At 65.4% G+C, this 13,925-nt stretch overlaps 1 protein-coding gene across 3 annotated transcripts in view; it reads left to right on the top strand.

The window, feature by feature from the left end:
* Positions 1–13,584, top strand: part of CRYL1 (crystallin lambda 1) — a 70,191-nt gene extending 56,607 nt beyond the window's left edge. For all 3 annotated transcript variants that reach the window (XM_016119793.2, XM_016119790.2, XM_036228348.1), the window contains 3 exons: positions 8,169–8,274; positions 12,832–12,938; positions 13,145–13,584. In XM_016119793.2, coding sequence (XP_015975279.2) covers positions 8,169–8,274; positions 12,832–12,938; positions 13,145–13,258 — 327 coding nt within the window. In that variant the 3' untranslated portion in view covers positions 13,259–13,584. The remainder of the gene's footprint in view (positions 1–8,168; positions 8,275–12,831; positions 12,939–13,144) is intronic.
* The last annotated feature ends 341 nt before the right edge of the window (positions 13,585–13,925 follow it).

Below are 13,925 nucleotides of genomic sequence, written 5' to 3'. Positions count from 1 at the left end.
TTGTCTTTGCTATGTCTCGGACTGTGACATGCTGTCTTGTCACCCCCTCTGACCTTGACCTTCTCTGTCCCCACGTAGCCCTGTAAGCTCGGTGAGGGCAGGGGCTCTCAGGGAGCCCTGTGGGCGCCAGACCTCGGAGGCGACGCAGGCCCTGGGTTCCGTTGTCACACAGATGCTCACTCCGTCTTCCCTGCCTTGGCTTCAGAATCGGGACGGCAGCCCCGTCGGCTTGGAAATGCCAGATGGACGAGTCTGGCTACCGTCTGACAGCCCGAGGTCGGTCACTGGGAGACAGGATCCTGCTGGTCAGGATTTGATGCCGGTGTTCTTAAGCAAGTGAGCACAGTCAGGGAAGTTACGTTGTGATAATAGCCAAGCTTGCGCTGCCATAAACCCTTGCCCCACGGAGGAAGGGTGGGCGGCAGTGAGCGGACGTGAGTCACACAGCCGCGGGCGGCTCGAAGCCCGTGGGGCGCGCCGTGACAGGCCGTGCAAGCCCCAGCTCAGGCCCCTCCCTCCTCCCGAGCTGAGCCGTCTAAGCTGGATTTCCGTTCCCAGGCCCTGAGCTGTGGAGCTCCGGTCTTGGTTTCTCGCCAGGCACGGTGTGGCCTGCAGGACCCGCCCAGGACCCTCTGAGAGTCCAGAGCTTCAGCGCTGAGCTTTGTCTCAGACATGAGTGCCAGCTGTCACGAGGGACGTTTTCAGTTAATAAAGTGGGTCCCAAAGATCACGTAGTAAGATGACAAGATGAGGCGCTTTGCAGCGAGCACTTCGGGGTTTCCGTCCCGTGTTGTCGGTGAGGGCAACACAGGGATCATGGGTGCTGAGGGCGGCGTTTCTCACCAGGACGCGGCGAGGTCGAGTGGGGTCCTGTATGCGAAGGGCTGTGTGAGAACAAGCCCGGCACATCCCAACGTTTAGTAAGTGTAGATCCTGAGGACGACAGTGCTGGCGGTGTTTTCCGAACCCCCGAACACAGCGGTCCTTTCCGCGTGCCGCGGCCGTCGCCTGCGAGTCAGCGCTGAGCTGAAACGCTCCCATCTGAGCCTCAGGCGGGAGGCCGGGGGGCCGCTGGCCTCGCCGCGGAGCACGTTAGAAGTGCAAGGTCTCACAGGTCCCCGTGACCTGCGCCTGAACGAGCCGCTGGGAGGCTCGTGTGCACGTCGAAGTCGGAGCCGCCCTGGCTCGCAGGCAGGCCTGCCACGCGGGCCGAGTCCACGCCGGGTGAGGCGGCCTCTGGCTTCTCCTCTCCCCGCACCGGCCAGCACCGGCTGGGCCCAGCTCTCCACGTTGGCTCCCCTTCCCGCGCCGTCCTTTCCTGAAAGCCTGGGGAGGCCCCGCCACCGCGGCAGGGTCACCGAGAGGCGGTGCCCACTGCTGAGGAAGTACCCTGCCTGCCAGCTGCCCGGACTTCTGCTCCCGGGAGGACAACAGTGCGGTGAGCACGAGGAGGCAGCGAGAGGTCGGGCTCGGCGACACCCGCCGCCTCGCGGAGACTGGCAGCCCCAGCGCTGGTGGCTTCAGGGCTCGTCAAGGGGGAGCCGGCTCCTGGCCGTGGCCGGTGGCGACACGGTCTTTCCTTGCGGGGAAGATGCAGAGACGCTGGAGCCACCCTCCAGCTACGTGTCCAGCAGGAAGGGCTGAGCCTGGAGTAAAGGGTGCGGGCCACCGAGAACTCGGCAAGCAGAGGCTGCGGCTGGCGGCCCGCTCGGCCAGGGGGCCTAAGGGGCCAAGGAGGACGCTCGCCCACGCACGCCGCAGCTGCAGGGGTTCCTGCGTGCTCTAGACTTTGAAACCTGGACGCGAGCGTGCAGGGTCTCTGTCTCAGAGCACTGCCATGCGAAGTGTCGGGGGACTTTCCTCGTGGCCGGAAAGGGCGAGCAGGCGCCACCCTCCCTGCTCACCTGGGACCCTCCGAGAGCCTAAGCCCCCCCGGAAATGACGCCAGCGCTGTCCCCTGTGCCAACCTGGCTCGGGCCTCCCCGAGGGGCCAGCCCGGGCACTCCCGGGCCTCCCCAGGGCCGCGGTCCCGCCGCCCCCGCGGCCTGCGGCTCCTCCGCGGCGTCCGGTGTCGTCGGGTCGCCGGGGCGCGGCTCACCCCTCCCGCGGCCCATGTCCACGCCCCGGCCACGCCCCCACAGCCCCTCCTGCCCCGTCAGAAACCCCGCGCCCCGCCAGCCCCGTCCTAAGGCGTCCTCTGCCACTGTGACCCCACTCGCAGCCCCTCCTTGGTGATGAGGCCCAGGGACCATCGCCGCCCCCAGCACGTGGAGCACGCTCGGCCGCCGGGCCCCTGGGCCACCGGGCCGCGCCTGTGTGGCCTGCCGAGCCTCACGGCTCGTCTGCGGGCGCCGGGCTGAGGGGTGCCGCCCCGCCGCGCGCCCTGCGAGCTCCCTCCCGCGCGCCATCGCGGCTCCTCCTCCTCGGCGCCAGCCCTCCGCGCCGGGCGACGACGCAGGACCCCTAGAGCAGACGTGTCACCTCCACACCAGCACCTCCCTCCCCCCAATCAGCTGAGGCCCACGATCCCGGTGGCTCCAACTGGGTGACTGGGACGGACCCCCTCGGCGGCCTTCCGGTCAGCCCGGCGAGGCGAGGAGCCTGTCAGCTCCGAAAACGCTGAGCCGCCTGGCGGGCCACCCACGGGGTAAGGGCCGGCAGCTGGCGACGGGCCCTGAAAAGGGACAGGGGAGGGCAGGGGTCCCCCGGAGGAAAGGCAGCGAAGGGCGGCTGCAGGGGACGGCAGCCCCGGTGGCCTGCTGCCCACCCGCTGGTCACGAGGGACCGCGGAGGCTGGCGCCCCCAGGCCGAAGGTCGGTCCAGCAGAGACCCCTGCACGTCCGGTTTGTGAGGGGCTGGGCCTCTGCGGCAAAGCCCCTGGTAAAACACTTCATCCCCAGAGGACCCTCCCGCGAGGAGGGGACCCGCCTAGCCGAGCGCTCCTTCTCACAGGCACAGGACAGTCCCCTTTCGCCGTGTTTGTTTTTGGGGCTCAGACCGCCCATTCTTTCAGCCTCTGCGCCGCTGGCCCTCTCCCTGGAAGCTCTGCCTTGAGCGGGGTGCCACAGAGCTCTGGAGCACCCTGGCGCTGGGGCAGAGCCTTCCGGTCCTTGCCTCCTGCCTGAGCCAGTGCAGCTTGGAAGCTACGCAGAGGAACATGACGGAGCATTGCGCGGAGAGGCCCCGGCTCTGCTCCCGCCCCGCGTCTCCTGGGCCACTGTCCCGCCTCCGTCAGGGGCCTCCCTCGGGCTCCCCGGCTCGTGCCTTCCTGCCATTTCATTCTACTGGTCTTGTAAAAGCTCTAAGCTTGTTCTAAGCTAGCTTCGCGGCTTCCGCCGTGACAATGCCTCCGTGAGCCTTGTGTGGGAGGTTCCTTCCGGGGTCACCCACTGATGGTGTAGGTCTCCCCACAGTGGGGACCAGCCTGGCAGGCCTCGATCGTCGGGGCCACAGTGCCCCCAGAGGGCCCGGCCCTGGCCGTCCCTGGCGCTCCGGGGCTGCTGACCGCCGGGCCTCCCCCTGCTTCTGCCCCCTGCCCGGAGCCCCTCCTCCTTGGCCCGGGACCGCAGTGATGGACGCCAAACGAGGTCGGCGCCTGCTTCCCGCCTTCCCGCCTTCCCGTGTCGCTTTCACGACCTGGCGTGTGACCAGACAGAACTTTTTCAGGCTCCCGTCTCCCAGTCGAGATGACGGATGGAAGCAAACGGCTGCGGTCGGGGAGGCAGGACTCCAGTGGGCCCTAGCCCACGCCCTTGGGTAGCCAGTCGTTCCCGGTGGTGGCAGGTGGCAACGTTAGGGCCGCGCTTACACGGGAAAGACTTGAAAATTCAGGACTGAGTGTGGCGAAAGGCAGAGCAGAGTGAAACGGAAGAAGAGCAAACGCTGGGATCGGTGGGAGGAAGCCGGACGAGGACGCGGGCGTGCCGGGCCGCGAGAACGGTGAGCGGCCGTGGAGGCACGCGCGGGGTGGTCAGGGAGCTTGAGCGTGAGGACGGCGTGGCTGGACAGAAGGGCGAGTGACTCCGCGCGCTCGGCTTGTGGAGATCGGTCACTGAATATTGCAGCCCTCGGCCGTGCAAGAGCCCCGCCCTCCCCTCTCCTCCCGCCAGCCGAGGGGGCGGATCCGGCGCCCTTGAGTCCATCAGCCCTCCGCCTGTTGCTGCCGCCGGGTGAGTCCCCTCTCCCCACCGCACCTGCAGAGAGCTGCATCTGAGACTCCTGAAGCCAGGACACAGCTGGAACTTCTGCTCTACCTGCAGTGCGGTGAGGGAGGCTGCCGAGGCCCGCCCGGGTTTGCCCCAGGCTAGATGCCGCTGCAAAGGTGTTTCCTGGCTGTAATTAGCACTGATGATCCACTGACTGCTGACTGGAAGTAAAGGTTGTTCTGGGAAATGGCAGGCCGAGTCCAGTGGATGAAAGGCCGGGAAGAGCAGGGCAGAGGTGCCCGCCATCCGCTTCCGCCCAGACCTCAGGCCGGCCGGTCTTGTTTTATGAACGCGCACGTGTGCACGGATGCGGCCTGCCGGTCCGCCCCCCTGGTGGGACCCTGTGCACGCCCGAGCCTTCCCTCGCACCGAGCGCCACGCCGCAGCGTCCCACAGCGACCGGGTGCGTCCTGACCGCCTCGCGCTCGCTCCTGGCTCGTGGCCGGCAGTCGGGCGCCCGGCGCGCCAGGCCGCGCGTGTGTGCCGGTGGCGTGGCCACTCCCGGAATCTACCCAGAGGAAGCAGAAGCAGAAGTGTCTAAGCAAAGGAGGTTCCCAGCCACTCTGCCCGGGCTCTCCCTGCCCGGTGACCCAGGACACGATGCGGCCGCGTTTGAGCTGACAGTGGCCTTGGTGTTTGTTACCCTGTGTCAGTTTCAGGCGCCTTTTAGCCACACTGGGCTTTTCTTTGTACGTGTGACTTGGAGTTTCACCGTGAAATGGAGGAACTGCTGGCAGCCGTGCTGACAAATGCTGTCGGGACCACAAGTGGCCCGGCTGGGGTGGGGCAGGACCTTCAAACAGGCGTGTGGTGAGCCAGGGGTCCCCAGGGGTCATTTATCAGAACACGTGCTCGATGCAAACCTTTGTCTCTGCCGTTTAGGCCATGGTGGTTGCTGATGACAGCGGTGACACCTAGGCCACCGGTGTCCGTCACTGAGGCCCTGGTGTGGGGTGAGAACATGGTTTTCCTGACACGTTTCTAGGTTCTTCTGGCTGGATTCACAATCAGATCGACATGAGACAGAGGAGCCAGGAGAGAGGGACTGGGTATATTACCGAGGCGCATGTGGGGTTCCAAGAGGACAGGGACCTCGGGTGCATGGGGCAATTCGACTTTGGTGCCGGCCTGGATGAAGAGGGGGCGGGGTCTGGGCTCTCAGGGACAGTGGGCAATTCACAGGTAGGTGAGAAGCAGCTCACACCATGTGGTCGTGTGGTCGAGGCCACCAGAAGGAGAGGATCCAGAGGGGAGGCAGTAGATAGGCTTTTTCTGGGGTCCCCTGTCTGCCCCTCATCCCCACGAGCTAAGGTGCACGTGGTCAGTTCTCTTCCGAAGCAGGTTTTCCTTTCTGAACCCTTTAGGAAGTGAAGGGGGAGGATCGAAGGTTCTTCCTGAGTCTGTTGTTCCTTAAAAATAACCAGCCACCCTAAAGAGCATACTTTGGGGTGGCACACTCCGCTCCCCTCCGTGGAATGGACTGGAGCAATAGTAAGCCACTTAAGCAACTTGAACTTCGGAGCGTCCTCACCACGAGCCCTTCGCTCCGCGCTGAGCCGGCAGGAGCAGGCGGAGCACCCCGGCGCTGTGGGATCGCTGCGCGAGGCAGCTGAGTCACTCAGGACTTTTCTCTGGGTTTAGCTTCTGGGTAAAAACTCAAGCTTAGAGCAATCTTCATAAAATGCAAATGAGGCAGAAAGAAGGAGCTGGGAAGAGCAGGTATTAAAACACTTTCCCTTCCTAACACAAGCGGACAGCCCTCCACGGATGGACAGGCGGAGGAGCCAGAAGAGGGGAGGGCCCCGGGAGCTGGGAGGAGGTGTGGTCCCTGCGCGGCCGTGCGGGCCGCTGCGTCCCTGCAGCGGGGGTCCCCGTGAGCGCACCTGGTAGGTGCGCCTCACACACTAATCATCCTGGGGAGCGCCCTCTAGGTGCTTTGCAGCCCTTTTGAAGTCGGCCCTAAAGAACCGAACACAGTCATAAAAGGGCCGAGTGAACTGGCGTTGCGCGCGCGGGCGGTCTGCGGGGACCCCGCTGTCAGGAAGCTCCAGGCCCCGCTCGGCCACCTGGAGGCTGGGGGCAGGGAGCCCGAGTCTGCCGCGGGGCATGCCAGCGCCTGGAGCCCCGGGGGTGCGGAAACCAGCTTCCCGCCCGTCTCTGGGGGGTCTGGGCATTGCGTGAGTTTCTGTATATTTCTTTCTCTGTCGCTGCCCCCGCCCCCGGCTTTGCTCTTAGAACTGACTTGGGGGGAGGGGGGGGTGAAACCTGTCGGCCCTAAGTAAACCGAATACATTACTTAGCTGTCATTAGCGGTGCGAACGAACCCCTGGTGGTGGGACAGAGCCAGTGAGAAGCTCAGGGACACCCCATGACAGCCCGCCAGGCTGGCAGGAGTTTGCGAGCGCGACGCCACCACGTGCTGGCGAGGCCGTGGCTCGCTGGGGACGCGCGAGGCCGGACAGCGCCCCCGCGTGCGGCCCCTGCGGGGGTGGCTCAGCACCCGTCCCATCCCGCTGCGAGGGGACGCAGTTCTGCTCCTGCAGGCGCCCGGGACCCCTGGGCAAGAATGCGCTCGCGGCCCTGTGTCCTTTGCTGCGCACTGGAGGGGACCCAGTCGCCCGCACAGTGGCGCGCGGGAGGCGGCTGCAGTTTGCATGCTCCGCGAGGACACAGGGACGGACGACAGTCCTGCACGACGCAGGCGGGCGGGGAATGCGCAGGAGGCGAGTGGTGACCCCGGCCGAGGACGAGCACATGCCGCGTGAACCCACGTGGGCCGCAGCGTGAGCGCGCGGCTCGGAGGAGGGCGGACGCGGCGCTGCGGCTCTGGTGCGTCTCTAAGCCGCGGGTTTGCTCTCCCCCGGGTCTCTCACCCATCGGGCCTCTCACAGGCCACCGGTGGACTCTGGCTCCCTGCCCCTCTGGGGGCCCCACCCCCGCCCCCACGGACCCCCGCCTCAGACAGCCGGGCCCTCCCCCAGGGCCGTCTGGGGGGCCAAGGGCTCCTGCGTGTTGGACAAGGGGTGCGCCGAGTGTCCGCTAAGGGCCGGTGGGGCCACCAGGCTGCCGCGGAGGGGTCAGCGCGCGCGGCACACGGCAGCCTTGACGGCGGATCCGGCTGGGCGGCAGATGCCTCTCCACCCCACGGCACCTGCAGGGGGCGGGAGCCGTCCATGGCAGTGACCACGCCGGTCTGACCAGTGGAGACTTAGGGGGAGGGACGCGCCCCACGTCTGTCGTCCTGACAGCTGACATGGCTACAGTGGGACATTTTCAGGGGCACAGTGGGCTGTCAGGAGGGCCTGGCATGCTGGTGTGTCTGGCGCTTCCCTGCTCCTTCTGGAAGGTGGAGGGACGGCCAGCCTGCTCCCTCCCCACCCCCCCAACCCCTCCCCAAACACACCAGGGCTTGCCTCTTGCTTTGCACCTCGCATTTGCAGAAGATTCCAGGGCCCCACCTTTGCAAACAAACGCCCAGTTCTAAGCTGTGTTTCATCAAAGAATATCATTCTTTACGAACTCATTAAAAGCTGGACAAGGCTGGGCTTGCAGGCGGCACAAGCCTGCAGCTCGCGTGAGGCTCCGGCCTCCCACCCACCAGCTCTCAGCAAGCGTGGAAAACCCTTCTCGCTCCCGCCATGCCCCACGTCCTCCTGTCCCTCACTGCTGCCGGCCCCAAGGTCCGAGCGAGGGGGGTCCGCGGCACGGAGGGAAGCCTCGGAGGTGGGCCCCGCACGGGGGAGGCCAGCGCTGCAGCTGTGGGACCAGTGACTCGGTCCTGGACAGTTCACGAAGCAGTGGCTTTTCAGGGTCCGTTCACGTGTTACAGTTTTGCCGCGCAAAGCTCAACGAGCATCCTCACAGGGCGCGGGGCAGCAGGCGTGGCCGGCCGCGCACAGGGTGGGCGTGGCGGTGGCGGGCCGCTGCGGGCGCCGCATCACACGTGCTCCTCTCTCCCCGTAGGAGGGCATAGTGTCTCCCGGCGACCTGGACCTCGTCATGTCCAATGGCCTGGGCCTGCGGTATGCCTTCCTGGGACCCCTGGAAACCATGCACCTCAATGCGGAAGGTAGGCCTGGGGGCGGGCGTGAGCGGTCTGCGCCGCCTGGGCGCTCTGGGTCCGCTGCCGCGAGCAGGGGGCGTGGCCGGCACTGGCTGTTCACGGGCGAGGGCCAGGGCGATGGCCATGTCCCGGACGAGGTCCACAGGGCGACCCCCGCCTCCAGCTCCGTGTGATACAGCACTCGGGCAACTAAGAGGCAGGCGATGTTTGGGACACTTTGCCGACTGCCATCCAGCCCGAAGGAGGGTAAGGGGGTGTTTCCAGGAAAGACATGATGTCATTTACAGAGGCAGGAAGAATTGGGGACAGTGACATGGAGCTCTGCTGGACACTCCGCCCACGCCAGCGGCTCCCATGAGTGACCCCCGCGCTGGACACTGGGGCCAAGAGAGAGAAGGGGCTGGAGCTGTGGTCAGCGGCCAGGCCAGCCAGCCACCTGGAAGCCACTTATAAGTGTGTGGGAGGGTGACCTGGTGGCTCTAAGGGAGAGGGGTGACAGCCTTCCCAGTGCGAAGCCATCTGCCAGATTTCAAGCCATTCAAAAACAAGACGCCATTTGCAAAACAAGCAATAAAACCTACACCAAATTAAACAAAACAAATCAAACAAATCAAAAAAGCCCCGTAAAAGTCTGGGAAAATGTCACATAAATGATATCGTGATGACTGTCTCTTGGTATTGAAACCAAAACTGACCTTTATCACATTTTTACTCTTCTGTGTTGCCATAAATTTGTGCAACTGTTGTACCTTACTTTAATAATTGTATTATTAGCGTGAGTAACATCCAGAAAGAGAAAAGGGAGATCGTTTCAGCCCTCGTGGTCTACACTGAACAAAGAGATTGAGAAGCGAGCTGAACCGGACATGACCAGAGGGGTGTGTGCGTGCTTTTGTGGGTGTGTGTGTGTGTGTCCACGCTTTTCTGGGGTGGAACCAGAGTGAAAGACAGGCATGGCAGGCAGACAGGTCTGGGTCAGGAAGAACTTTCTAGTAACTGAGCTGCTGTGCAGGGAGAGGCCGCGCTGTGACTGGGTGAGCCCAGCCGCTGCAGGCAGCGTGACCGGAGAGGCGCAGTGAGGTGGGCGCTGGAGCGGGTGGCCCCCGGGGCCTGAGCTTTCCGGCTCCGTGGGGTTTGGTGATCGTTCGGTTTTGCGGGACGAGAACCCCCGGCGAGCGCGTTCTCCCGGTGACCCCGCACACGCAGCGCACACGTGCGGCTTTGAGGAGCTGCTCGCTCGTCTGACGTGGTTCGGTGAGCGACTCGATGCTCCCTCAGCAGCATGCTGAGGCCGCTTGGCGGGAGAGGGGACCCCGGCCTGGCAGCCGCCCGGTGGGAGACGGCCGGCGGAGGAGGCGGAGCAAGGAAACGCGAACCGCAGGTGTGGACAGCGAAGGCGCGGAGGGCGCTGGGCATGCGCAACGCCTGCCTTTTCCTTTCATCTTCTTTTTCTGGAGGAAAATAAGACAATTCAGGTATCACGAGAAATCAGTAGGGCAAGAACTGAGAACCGCTTTGACTCTCAAACAAAAGGAAACAGAAGCCAAGGAAACCAGAGACCCAGGAGTCAAACAGCGTGGCAGACAGGAAGGAGGCTCAGAGCAGTTCCCGGACAGAGCGAGAGGATAAGGAAGCCTCATCGGCGGACTGTGACAACGGCGGGCAGACGTCCTGCTCCACTCGGAGCATTCCAGGGGCCCGGGAGCCGGCTCTGAGACCGGGCCCGGAACCAGTGGGAAGGGCCACTGCCCCTCACAGCGTCCCCCAGAATGTGTCCAGATGGGAGCTGGGAGGGTTCTTTTTCTGGTGTTGTTTTTGTAAGGCCAGCAGCTCAGATTACGGCCACGTGTTAGTCTTAAAAGCTGCGGTTTATCTAGAAGTGGTGAAAACATCTTACGGTTTGTTTTTCAATCTAGTAAAACAGTACCTGGAGGAACAGGAGCCCAGCACACTCAGTTCACCTTTCCGCCACTTTTTAAAAGCAGCGCCCTCGGAGGACGAGGTCTCGGAAGGTTCTGGTCGTTGTAGCCGGGCGGCCAGGTTCCTTCATGACTCGCACGCTGAACTGCACCGTGCAGGTTGCTTCTGGCCCCCACCTGTGGAGTGGGCGGCCTGGCAGGTATTGCGAATGCGCCAGCTGGACAGCGGACCGAGGCAGGTGTGGAGCAGATGCTGCCTTCCTACGCCGTCCCGTGAGCCCCCGCACCTCCAGCTTCTTTTCCTAATTCCCCCCAAAAGATACACAAGGACATGAGAGAGAAACAAGCGGCAGACACGGATGGGACGTTTTGCCGCGGAATGGCGAGGCCTGAGGGCTCCGCGGCCTGGCGTGTGTCCGGGCTGAGCTGCGGCCGGGGGGTCATCAAGGGCGGGTCCCTCGCACACCTGGCGGCTCCGGGCGCCTCCCGCGCTTTGTCTCCCTGGAACATGACTCTGGAGACCTGCGACCCCGGGGCCACCTGCGGGAAGCAGCGCCCAGCACCCCCCTCGCAGAACGGCCCGGTGCGGATCCCCGACTTTCTGTCGTGGTCGCTTTTCATCGCGACGCCCACGTGTGCATCCGGTTCGGTGCCGTGGGGCTGCGAGCTGGTGGGCCCATCCCGAGGTTCGTCTCCACCCCCGCCCCCCCTACCCCCCAGAGGCCTCGCCCACGCGGGAATTAGATGACTCGCCCTGCGCTCTGGGCCTTCATGGCCCCCCAGTGGTCCCGTGAGTCCCGTGGGTGTCGTCCCGTGCCGTGTGGAAGCCGGACCCGTGGGTGCCGGCCGCGAGAGACGGGACAGTCCGGCCCAGCAGCCGCTTCCACGGGGGTCGCGGGCCGCGGGCCGGGCGCGCGCTCGGGCAGGGCCGGCTCCCGGCTGACCCGTCCGGGCCTGCGCCGTGCTGCGTCCCGCCGGCGGGGTCTTCCGGCCCCGGCCTCCCGGTCCGAGAGCGGCAGGAGGAGCTACATCTGGCCTCACGAGGGGCGTTCTTCCTCCGACTCGCTCTCGTTCCCTGCAAACGTCTTGCAGCAGGGAAAAAGTTCTAGAAATTCTCTGGGAGAGCGAGCGACGTTGCAGGGACCGTGAAAGGTGGACATCGTTCAGAAACCCGGGTCATCCGGTGGCGACCTTGGAGCTGGTCTGCGCCGAGGCGCGGCCCCCCACCCCTTTGCCCCCTCCCCCTGCCCCCCGCAGGCTCCCAGGTGCCGTCCCCGCCCCCACGCGCAGGGACACGCCCGCAGCGCCTGCGCCTGGCTCCCCAGCCTACCGGGTCTCGCGTCTCTGCTCCCCAGAGCGAACCGTGTGTCTGGATGTCGCCACCTTCAGTTTGGACGAAAATCCACGTAGCCAAAGCGGAGCAAACACGTAATTTCCAAAGAGGAGACAACGTCCAGTGCTCTCCTTAGTCCAGAGCCGCTGGCGCCTGCAGCCCCCGAGCGGCCCCCGAGCGGCCGGCCATGCTCGCGCTCAGCGAGACGGCGTGGAGCTGCTGGTGTCAGAAGAGGGGGTGCATTCGACTCTCTCACCCCCAAAGCAGCTCCTCCCGGTGGGGGAGCTCGTTGGGCGGAGCCTCAGCGCCCTGAGGAGCAGGGAGCCTCTCCAGATGGATGGGATGGAACCAGGGATTCAGGCTCCCACGCGGCCCGGCCAAAGCTAGCCCCAAGGACGTTCGCCCTTCTCTCTGTGGGGGACAGACCGTCTCGTGGGGACGCTTTTTGTTTCACGTTAGTCACATACGGTGCTTCGGGTGGTGACGCCAGAGCACAGGGTCTGTGCCCTTCCTGCCGTCCGTTTGTCCCCTGTTACCTTTACCTTGACTGACCAACCTGTGAGTCTTTCTGGTCGTGGAAGATGCTGGAAGCGAAGGAGGCACCGCGGCGGGCGGCTCAGCAGGCACCCCAGCAGACCCAGCACCTCAAGACGCCTCCTCTGCGTGTGCCCAGCGCTGGCCTGTGCCCTGGCTGTGGGCTGGCCATGGGCTGGCTTGTCCCTCGCACACGCCTGTGCGGGCCAAGCGGGCAGGAAGGGCCGAGGGAGCCGACGGCCCTCCTGGATGAGCCCCTTGGGCACAGGTTTCTCCACGGAAGCCTGAGGGCCCTGTGTCAGCACTGACAGGGGGGCTGGGTCCCCACGGCCCGGACTCTGCCGAGGCGGGTGGAAGGCAGTGCGGCCGGGGACAGAGGCAGCCGAGGGTCGGTGACGGGGCTGCCATCGGCTGGTCACACTCCGAGCTGTCGTAGAGACCCCGCCGCCTGCCGACCCCGGCAGAGTCGGGAGAGAGAGTGGAGAGGGCAGAGTCCAGGGGGCTGTGGCCTCGCACTTTGAGCATCGCGTCCGAGCCGTTCGCACACGGGAGCTCCCGGGACGGTGCCGAAGGCGACACGTTTGGGGGACACGGGGCACCGAGGAGGCGGGTGGCCGGCCACGTCCCGTGCTGCTCAGGGTTCTAAGAGCGGGTCTCCCACGGCGAGGACCCTGAGTCGGGGGCCAGCCCCTGGGGCGCCGCCCGCGGGAAGGGGCGCAGTGGGGCGTGTGTCGCAGTCCTGCCCACACCGCCTGTGCTGTGCTCGTGTGGCTGCAGGCATGCTAAGCTACTGCGACAGGTACGGCGAAGGCATGACACGCATCCTCAGGACTTTCGGGCCCGTGCCTGCGTTCTCCGGGGCCACCGCGGAACAGGTGCACCAGGTACGTGGATCTGCGCGGCCGGGCGGGCGCTCGGGGCACAGGGGACGGCCTCGCAGCCTGGGCGCGCAGGCCCTGTCGTGGTGCTCGGCCTCCGCGGGGCGGTGTTGGGGGAGCTGTGGGGCGGGAGCTGACCGTGACACGTCCTCGGAGGAGGGTCTGGGTTCGGAAGCTTGCCCTCACCCTCTCCCTCTCTGCTCCGTGTCCAGGCCATGTGCGCCAAGGTCCCAGACGACCCCAAGCACTTGGCCGCCAGGAGGCAGTGGAGGGACGAGTGCCTCAGAAGACTCGTCCAGCTGAAGCACGAGGTGCCGCCCGAGTGACCCGGGGACGCCCGGCGGTCCCCCGGGCGGCACCGCAGCGCCGGGTCGGGCCTCGGGGGCTGTGGCGGGCGGAGCGGGTCGGTCCCCTCCGCGCGCAGGCTCTGGTCACAGGGGCTCCCAGCTCCTGCTGCCTGGACGCTCACCTTCATTTTCGGAGCAGACACCACGTTTCTCGGCCAGTGAGCGCAGTCTTGGGCCGTTTTAATCTGCAGCAGATCACTTGCAGTCGCTTTTAACCCCTTCTGGACGCGCTGGCGCCCTGCCCTCACGAGGCCGCGGCCTTCCTCTGGCGAACGCTTGTTCTGAATAAAAGTTTTGATTCTGTAGAGCGTCCTTTTTCTTCTCGTCTCTCCGACAAAGAGGGTTTGGCCCTGACGGCTGGCTTGGCCTCGGTGACCGTGATGGGCGAGCAGTTGCAGGCGCTCTGCTGCCGTCCGGGCCGGTGTCCCTGGGCCGGGCTCCACGGTGGCCTGCGGTTCTGGGGTCGGCTGGGGACGCCACCCGGGAGCACGGCCCTGGGAGAGCGAGGGCCCGCAGGTCTGCAGCGGGGCTAGTCTCCCCGTTTCCCTGACACGAGCCCGTCCCAGGCGTAGTTCATTTAGAATCCCCTTGGATGAGAATGTCGTCGCCGTCCTTGCCGTCAGAATTACTCTGCACAGAAGACTCG

This window comes from Rousettus aegyptiacus, unplaced genomic scaffold (genome assembly GCF_014176215.1).
Source record: "Rousettus aegyptiacus isolate mRouAeg1 unplaced genomic scaffold, mRouAeg1.p scaffold_m13_p_11, whole genome shotgun sequence".
NCBI lineage: Eukaryota > Metazoa > Chordata > Mammalia > Chiroptera > Pteropodidae > Rousettus > Rousettus aegyptiacus.
Note: the sequence above shows the minus strand (reverse complement) of the source record. Positions and strands in the feature narration are given on the sequence as shown.